The sequence below is a fragment of the Pyxicephalus adspersus genome, chromosome 7 (genome assembly GCF_032062135.1).
Source record: "Pyxicephalus adspersus chromosome 7, UCB_Pads_2.0, whole genome shotgun sequence".
Classification (NCBI taxonomy): Eukaryota; Metazoa; Chordata; class Amphibia; order Anura; family Pyxicephalidae; genus Pyxicephalus; species Pyxicephalus adspersus.
In genome coordinates this window covers 25,267,802-25,277,569 of record NC_092864.1, presented here as the reverse complement: position 1 = coordinate 25,277,569, position 9,768 = coordinate 25,267,802, and the positions used below count along the sequence as shown (strand labels likewise).

Here is a 9,768-nt window from a genome sequence, read left to right as displayed (position 1 = left end):
ATAAACCTGACCCCTGTACTATGTATATATCACAGCTTACCTCTGTACTATGTATATATAATAAACCTGACCTCTGTACTATGTATATATCATACACCTGACCCCCTGTACTATGTATATATCACAGCTTACCTCTGTACTATGTATATATCACACACCTGACCCCTGTTCTATGTATATATCATACACCTGACCCCTGTACTATGTATATATCATACACCTGACCCCTGTACTATGTATATATCATACACCTGACCCCTGTACTATGTATATATCATACACCTGACCCCTGAGTATTCATCCAGAGGTGGTAATTAAAATGTCCCAGTGATAGTAATTAAACCATAATAAGCTTCACTTACCTGTCTGCATTTTCTGATGGGTGGATGATGTCCCTGGCAGGAAATCCAGTGACCCCCATCATCTGACTAAAACCCCACAGTCTGCCCGTACCAGGTAGATTATTTCCTGGGTGTGTTACCTGTGGTTAGGTGATGCATAAAGAGGAACTCTGCTGCATCTTAGGGGTTATAAGCGGGTCACCACCACTCTTTAGGGGTAATCCAGTCTTCTATTTCAGAGGCAGGGCGACGCAGGGGCCACTGATTTTCGGAGGTCCTCTCGGAGTTCTCAGGTCCCACCATTTTTTATCAGCACTGAGCCCTAGAAGCAGATTCAGCCATAAGGTGGAACTCCAGCCCTACGTTTTCCTTTGGATGAAGTGGTGGATTATGACAACGTAAAGAAGATATTGGACCAAACAGATTCTTTATTATATCTGCATAGATCATTGTCATAAATTGCGTTATCATTCATCTAAAAACCACAAGGGCTGAATTTCTGTCACAGCAATTCCTACATTTGGTGCTGCAGTGTGAAATCTGCTGATTCATGTAGGAGAGCCAGCAGCAGGGGACGCTTTATGGTGTACTGTTGCAATGTCTGCTTTGAACAATCAGATTGTATTGTGTTTGTGGCCAACTTGCAAGCTGTAGCTGCACCCCAAAATCTTTGGCTGCTTTATTGAGGCCACAAACATCGCACAATGCAATGATGGTGTCTGGGTGGGCAGAAGTGCCTGCAATGCATTGTGGGATGTGTTGGGGGCATGTCTTACAGGTTGGCCCCAGGTCCTGGTACACTTGAAATGCTAAGAATAAACTCAGGTTATTGTCCAGTGATTTATGAAGTGCAAAGAGAACCTGTCTACAGCACAGAATGTGATGGAAGAATAAAGCTCTCCCTGGACATGTTCACTTTAGGCCTTACGCCCCTTTATTGGCGCCCGCAGATACCGTCACCTTTTGAGGGGGCAGCATTGGGGATCTGTGTGTGAATGGGATAAAGACATTGAGATTTGGCTCCTCCTTGTTCTGCGATCGTCCACTCCAGTGGTGAGAAGGAGCATTTCCGCAGCAAATATCAAATGTTTTATATCTTTGTATGTTGGAAAATCTCTATTGTTCTCCGCAGCCTCGTGATTGGCCGATATCACCCGAAAAGGTATTTAAGCATTGCATAAGCATTAGCGTTATTAAAGACAATCTGGAGATCAATCCAATCAACAATCGCCATTAAACTTTTTCTGTTATGATATTTGGCATTATCTGCCCCCCTTGTGTGATCACATGGTCTGCCATAGGGAAGGCTTCTGCCCCCAACTTCACCTGAGTTGGACTGCCATATGCTGGCGCTCTGCCGCTGCTGGAGATGCTCCAAAATAAGCAGGAAGCTGATACAGAGAATCGATAGGGCGTGCACAGAAATCGGGGACACAGAAGAGAAGATTTCATCCAATTTTACTCAGATAACTAAATATGGTCACATGACACTTCTTATACAGGGGAACTCTGCCCCAACACCTCCCCCCTCCCCATTACAGCAAAGAAAACAGAGATTTTACTCAATTCCCTTTGCCTTCAGCTCATCCCGAACACGCCGTAAATAATCCGGATCCGGATAACCGAAACTGGCAAGAAAGAGATATAAAACAGACCAATCAGATAGTGTATAAAAAATCCCCACCCTGTATATTATAGTCATACCTCCCCCCTGTTCCGTATATATATCGCAAATACACCCCCCTGATATATTACCCCCACCCACTTTGCATATAACACCCTCTGTATAGTAGGCACATACATCTCTCTGAATATATCACACATACACCCCTGATATATTAACCCTCCCCCCTTGTATACCCTCCCCCTCGATATATTTTACCTATACACCCACTGATTTAAACCCCCCCCCTTGTACTTAGCACCCCCACCCTGTATATTAGGTACATACATCTCTCTGTATTTATCACACATACACCCCCTCATATATTACCACCCCACACTCTGTAAATTAGGCACATAAATCTCTCTGTATATGGTATACATTCATCTTACTTTTGTGGGCCCCCAGTCATGCTGGTTTTATGGTGAATATCATTCCAGGTTACGGTGTCTTTGGCGCCGGTTGTGCGAGATTCTCCCACGGTGAATATTAATCGCTGATCAAACGCCTTTTTCAGTAGGCTAAGGATCTGTCTCCCCTCCTTGTTATCAGGTAAATAAGTTGTACGACTTGTTCCTGAGAAATATTTACCAGGATTGGGGTGATTTTTCTGCAGAGAGATAGAGGAGTCATGGGAAGTGAGGTTAGACATCAGCCTGTGTGTGTGAGGGAAGTGTTCTCAACTATTAAAGATGAATAGGCCTGGAGATGGAGAACAAGTAAACAGGTTGTTGCCCCAAAAACATTCCCTAGGGGAACTGGAATACCCAAAGCCTGGAGGGGGGCTTATCAGAGAGTTTGGAGGACATTGCACCCCAGGGGACACCAGCTTGGTTCCTTGGCTTAGATAAGATGAAGGTTTGGGGACCCATTGCTCCCATAGGGGGTCTGTGTGCCTGAAAGGAGGATGAGCCCTGCAGGTATGTGAAATAAATGTGCCCCTTCCACCAGTGGTTGACCCCCCTCCAAGCACAGGAGTTGGGTAAGGGATCTTTGGGGGCCAATTGGGCAGTAGATTGGACAATGTTGTCTTTGCCGAGCAAATAGGACGGATTGTTGTAGTCATTCTGTATGTGGAATGTCAGGGAACACAACAGGTGCTTAGCAACTAAAAGGGGCTGGGGAGGTGACAAGTGTGACCGGGCCTCTTGTTATAGATGACCCATAGGGGCCCTTTTACTTGACACCATCTACTGCTGGGAAATATCATGAATTTGCCTGCGCAGTCTTGTTGACAATCCTTGTCTCCACCCTGGAACATCTACCTATCTACTTAGAACAAAAACATTGGTCAGACCACATCTGGAATACGCAGTGCAGTTTTGGGCACCACAAAAAGGACATTGTGGAATTGTAGAGAGTGCAGAGAAGGGCAACTAAACTAATAAAAGGAATGGAGGAGCTCAGCTATGAGGAGAGATTACTTAAACTGAATCTATTCTCCCTTGAGATGAGATGTTTAAGGGGGATATGATCACCCTGTATAAATATATAAATATTCATACAATAATTCAAAGATCATTACAAAGGACAAGAGGGCACTCTTTGCATCTGGAGGAAAAAAAGTTCAAGCTCCCGATAAGGAAGAGATTCTTCACTGTAAGCTCTGTTAAAATGTAGAATTGCCTCCCTCAGGAAGTAGTTTCAGCAACTTCTATAGATTAAGAAAAAACTGAATGATTTCTAGAAGCACAGAATATAACTGGGGATTAAAGTTTAAAATTAAATATAACAGAGACTGCTGATCCAGGGAACATCTGAATGCTTAATGGAATCAGGAAGGATTTTTTTTTTCTCCTGTTAAAGCAAAATGTACCAGGTTTTTTTTGGTATATGTGTTTTATATCTAGTATATGTTTATATCCCTAGTGGATGAACTTGATGGACTTATTACTTTTTTTAACCAGACTAACTATGTAACTATATGTAATTTCCAAAATCCCCAAGAGACCAGATTCACAATACTGGGAGGCTATGTGGTACCTTTCTAAAGTAAGATTGGCTGCAATAGATTTGAACTAAAAAACATTATCAGTGTATGAGATATCAGTGTCATGATGTCAGTGATGAGGATATCCTGATGTCTGTGCTCACCTTCTGGACTCCGCCTGGGAAATTATATTGGATCACGATGGTGTCACATCCCACAAATCCTGGCAGGGAGGATCTCCTGGTTGTCTCCCTCATAGTCCCATCTGGCTGGTTTCCTATGATCGTCCCATAAGCAACTCCACATACTGCACAGACAGGCTTATGGGCCATGGATGTCTGAAGACAGCCCTTACAGTAAGCATGCTTACACTTTTCCAATATCACTTTATCTTCCACCTCACACAGGCAGATAGGACACTTGTCTGCCTCTTCTGTTTTCTGTTTATCATCTGTGGAACTGTTGGTGTCCATCGGCTCTTCTATGGCAGCAGCTGCCTGACCTCTGCCTGGATTCTGGATATCAGTGAGTTTCTCTGCAGCAAAAGCCACATTGATTGGATGACCAATGAGGACCACAGAGCCCCTGGAATATTCCATTACAATGTCTACTCCTCGCATCTTAAGATCCTCTTGCAGAATACTGATATTGTCCATGAAATCTGGATTTATGCTGATGACTTTTTTTTCAATATTAAAGAAAGTTTTCTGAAGCAGAGTGATGAAGCTGTGAGAAGCGTGGGGTGAAAGGTCAGGAGGGGCATTTAGAGCTCTGAAGGTGACCAGTATGCTGCCATTTTTCCTCTGTTCCTCTATGTTCACATCATTCTTCTGCTCAATCTCACCAATCTCCCTGTACTTTAACTTCTTTAGGATTTCCATGTGCCTGGGATCTACCAGGATCTCAGTCTTCAGATCTCTGGAGGATATGGTCACAGGACAGCGAGCGGATTTATAGTCACCCTTCTCTAAGAATGTCTTTACTTGAGACAACTCATCTCTGGGACCACGAAGAATGAGGTATTTGTCGCCTTCCTGTAACACGAGAATGTTGCTCCATCTGTCTTTTACTTGCTGTTTGATTTCAGATAATGTCAGAGGGACAACAGAGAGATCCACCATTTCTTGGCTCCAGTCACCCGTCACCTTCTGCACCTTGTCTGTGAAGGTCTTCTTGGCTTTCTCAGGAGAGGATTTTGATCTATCCTGAGAAGTAAATCTGACATATGTGGATCCTTCTGATGTGGAATTAACGCCAATTGTCACATTATATCTTCTCTCTATATTGTCTATTTCTGCTCTGTATATCTCCATAATGTATTCATATAAAGCTGACGGAACGCACACCAGATCTGCCTGATTGTCGGTGGGTCTCCATTCATTCTCCAGTGTGTCTGATGGCTTCTCTGTTTTCAGTTTCCCCTGCAGAAAGCCATACAAGTTCTGTATCATACAAAATGTTCCCGACACCAGCACTGAATCAGGATTTTCTTTTATAGTGAGAGATGGAATTTCTGCTTTTATTTCCTCTTTTAAAGCTTTAGTGAAAAATTCCTTATCTAATATTGCCATCACGTCCTTAAAGATCTAAAAAGGACAACAAAACACAGAATAAAAGAAATGTTAGGTCATGTCATCAGTGAAACAAAAACCACAAACTGCCCATTTCCCCTCAAGCAATATGATGTAGAAAGTTGTCTTCTACCTGTGTATTGGACCAATTCTGTACCAACCATTGCAGAACTGCCAGTTCCTTCACTCTCAGGTCACCACTGACCATGTAATGAAGTCTTCAACGAACTATTGAAAATTGACACCCCGAAGCCCTGAATCTGCTTTACATTATACCAGGGACTTATTCCACTGATTGTATATTGTGGAATTACTGGTTACCATTATTTAGGGAATTATTTGTATTGAGAATCCCACAGAACAGATTGGGAAGAGAATTACAGCACACAGCTAACATCACATACGCAATGGTCTGCTGCTGGCAGGAATATTGGCTTTGCTGCAGAGATGTCACTTCTCTCTGTTTTTAACATTTTCACAGATTTAGTATGAGCAGATGATAGGATAAGTTTGGATCTTGCTGGGCAAATCATCAGCATTTGCAAACACACGGGGATGTGACACCCTTAGTGGCATTTAAATGTGGCAGTCACTACAGCTGAATCTTATCACACAAATCCTGCTAATGTAAAAAATTCTCATGTTTTAAGGATTATAGAGCAGGTGAGTATTGGGATCATGCAGGTAAATATACTGTACACTCGTTTCAATGGCATTTATATGGGATATGGGATGCCTGCCAGTTATTGTATGGCTGGTGCAGCCATTAATATCTTCCAGTGCTACATAAACTGTCATAGGCCAGAGAAAAGGATCTCTTCTGTCCCTCCAACCTCACTGAAAATCAGGTTATGGATATCTTCAGAATTTAGGTTAATTTCTTCTAATGTTGTTAACATTTTTACGATGGACCTAACATGCAACCTGTAAGGTTTTCTAAGTCACTGTGCAGAGTACTTCAATGTGACATTATTGTATTGACTTCTATAAATGTTATTGGCCAGACTAAACACTTTTCACTTACAGAGATTGATGATAAATCTCTTTGTAGACCCAAAATAGTGCATTTCATATCCTAGTGCAAACCAGACATGCTGCAATAGGAATGGTTGGAATGGAAACTTCTATTTAAAGAATTATTCCTTTCTCTATAGTATTAGCTGATATAGGAGCATGGCACTGCCTGTCGAGAGGATCTCTAACATTACTGGATATGATTTTAGGTGAATGAGGGTTTCCTTTTAAATGTGGAAATATAAGATGGTGCCTGCTGTATCCAAATTCTTTTTTACACTTAATAAGGACTCCTAAAACAGCAAACCTATGTTCCGAGTACTGGGAGAGTTTTCCCTGTAACAGCTGCAAATATGTTTTATGTTCTGTACCAGCCTGAAAAAGCTTCAGTTATGATGCAGGATGCATATTTCATACATGAAGGTGAGGGCAGGCAGTAATTTACTCCACAATAAACGTGTGTATTCACCTCTGGATGGGCTGCGGGTCTATTCTCCCCTGGTTCCTCTGTGCTTGTATTGCGTGTTAGTGAATTCCTTCTGAAGACTTTCCTTGTAGTGAATGATTCCACATGACTCTGTTCTCCATTCTCCATCCATGAATTTGCTGCATCAGAGGTGGTACTTTGTTCTTTCCTAGCAAATTCATCAAATGAATGCTGGAGCCCTGGAGAATGGAAGAGATATAACATAAGGGAGCCAATCAGAGACGTTAATTGCTGAGGTCTACAGACACTCAAAGTCTTCATAAACCCCCAATCATTGCTTAGTTGTCCTTAGAAATTACATTTCCTAATTCTAAGTATCCCCATGAACACCCTGCATCATTCTGTGCACCGGCCCTTAGAAAAGATTTATTCCAATCACATCCATCAATATAATTATAAATACCTCATTATCACAGTTCAGAAACTACTGATAATAATTTCCCAATCAGATCCAATGACTCTTTCTTATTACTTGTTTTTTATTCCCTTATCTATTATTTTCCCACAGAATTCACTATATTACATTGCTCCTCCATACAGCTGTATGGGGTATATTTACCTGCATCATCCGAGGACTCAGCTGCTCCATAACCCTAAAAACACAGATAGAGAAATATTACCAGTAGGACTTGTGTGATTATTGGTTCATTATTCTACCTGAAAGTGATGCCTCAGGGATAGGCAGATGCAGAAGAGTTACATCGAATGACAGGTTCTCATATCTCTATGAAGAATGCCAGAGGAGGGGCGGTGACTACCTGATGTGGTCGGGAACACCTCAATGTTGGCAGGGACAGCTCCAGGGATTATGACAAGGAGATCCCAGAAACACAGATAATATTAATGAAGTTACCAAACCCTTAGCCAGTCATCTGATTTCACGAATACATTCTACAATGCTGATCCAGCTGGTAACTCATCTTGGCCTGCATATTATAAATGATAGGGGTGCATATGTGTGGGAGATGATTGCTGATTGGCTGTACTCTGCATACCACCCTCCCCTGTTCCATAAGTCCAATAATTGGTTTTATCTGATTTTAAAGATAGTGATTTACAATAATTTCAGCTTTTTGCAGTAATGATGCAGAATGCAGATTTCATACATAAAGGTAAGGGCAAGCAATACTTTACCCTTCAATAAACACATGTGTACATTCACCTTTGGGTGGTGAATGTGATTCCAGCCAGACAATTCATATTACAGACACTTTGTCATGTTAGGCCCAGCAGATGCTTAATTAATATAAGCCATTAGAAGTAGAAAAGGAGAAAGACATGCTTCTTCTTCCCTTCTACCCCACATCACCTGCCCCGAGTCACCTACCCTGTATCACCTGCCCCAATCCCCCAACCCTATAACACCTGTCTTGAGCCTCCTTCTCCATATCCCCCACCCCAACTATTCTACACAATATTGCCTGCCCTGAGCCTCCTACCCCCATATTCTACCCCATATCACCTTTCACCAACCTCTTACTCCATTTCACCTGCCTTAAGCCTCCTACACCATATCACCTGCCCCGAGCCTCCTACACCATATCACCTGCCCCGAGCCTCCTACACCATATCACCTGCCCCGAGCCTCCTACANTACACCATATCACCTGCCCCGAGCCTCCTACACCATATCACCTGCCCCGAGCCTCCTACACCATATCACCTGCCCCGAGCCTCCTACACCATATCGCCTTGCAGCAGGTATTTGTATACTTGTTGTTCCCCCACACATACACCCAGAGAAGATCATGGCAGAGGGGGACAGACATGATTTTAGTTCCTGTGAATTTGCCCTTGCAATGGGGCAGAATGTTTTCCAACATTTTGGTGGCTCTTCATATTACAGAAATCTGCCAGACCCAGTCATGAAGAAGCTTTACTTTTTAACTTTACAAATTCATCTGCTACAACATAAGAACCGCGAAGTGGGGCAGATAAGGGGGGAACAAAGTGAAAGTTTTCATCCATCTGTAACAACAAAACTCACAATCTGGTCACCCGGTAAGGAGTCGGAATCCATGTGCTGGGGTAAAAAGACTTCCAATGTTAATCTGTTGCCGTCTGGTAATAAATAATTGTGAGGACTTCTCTGCAGAACCGACCTTTGATCTGTGGAAAAAAATGGAATTAAATATCCTAATACCCCCTTAAGGCAACACAAAGAAACATTAGCGCAGGTTTGTGTTCCTTAACATATACCAGATAACACATAATTTGTATTCTACAATCAGATCTGTGGGCTATACACAGCACAGAACTGTTTCCCTTTGCCTGAATAAACCTCTAGCTGGCACCATCTAATAGAACAGAAGCCATTACTCCAGGAGGGGGAGGGGTTAAAGGTCTTGAGCTCACTGCCATGTCTCATGTGTAAATTTCAGCGTGTGCTACTGAGCACTGTAACAAAATGATTTCTTTACCAAATGAGGAAAAAGTGAAAAAAAAAAAACATTTCACTTGCTGAGGAGCATCCACTGAAAACAAATATAAATGTCTATGGAATATTTCATATTTACTGATTTAAATTTTAGTCCTGACCAATAGAAATCGTCCCGCAGCAGGTGACCTAAACTGCCCCTTCCATTGGCCCTAAATCTGCTGGAGACACCCAGAGCCATAACCAGACTGAGTTAGAATGGCAATTATATGGCCGAGTCACATCGCATAATATGATTGGCTCCAATCTGCTCTGTTAAATTTAGTCATCTACCTACAATCAGCAAATACCTTACCTGCCTCTCTGTATAGTATATGAGGATCCC

The 9,768-nt window shown here is 42.4% G+C and overlaps 1 protein-coding gene across 1 annotated transcript in view; it reads right to left on the bottom strand.

The window, feature by feature from the left end:
• Positions 1-1,782: 1,782 nt before the first annotated feature.
• DTX3L (deltex E3 ubiquitin ligase 3L) overlaps positions 1,783-9,768 on the bottom strand; it is a 10,642-nt gene continuing 2,656 nt past the window's right edge. Inside the window, exons 2-7 of the mRNA XM_072417878.1 lie at positions 8,994-9,115; positions 7,566-7,599; positions 6,989-7,185; positions 4,099-5,520; positions 2,397-2,614; positions 1,783-1,969 (exon numbers count right to left, since the gene is read on the bottom strand). Coding sequence (XP_072273979.1) covers positions 1,900-1,969; positions 2,397-2,614; positions 4,099-5,520; positions 6,989-7,185; positions 7,566-7,599; positions 8,994-9,115 — 2,063 coding nt within the window. The 3' untranslated portion in view covers positions 1,783-1,899. The remainder of the gene's footprint in view (positions 1,970-2,396; positions 2,615-4,098; positions 5,521-6,988; positions 7,186-7,565; positions 7,600-8,993; positions 9,116-9,768) is intronic.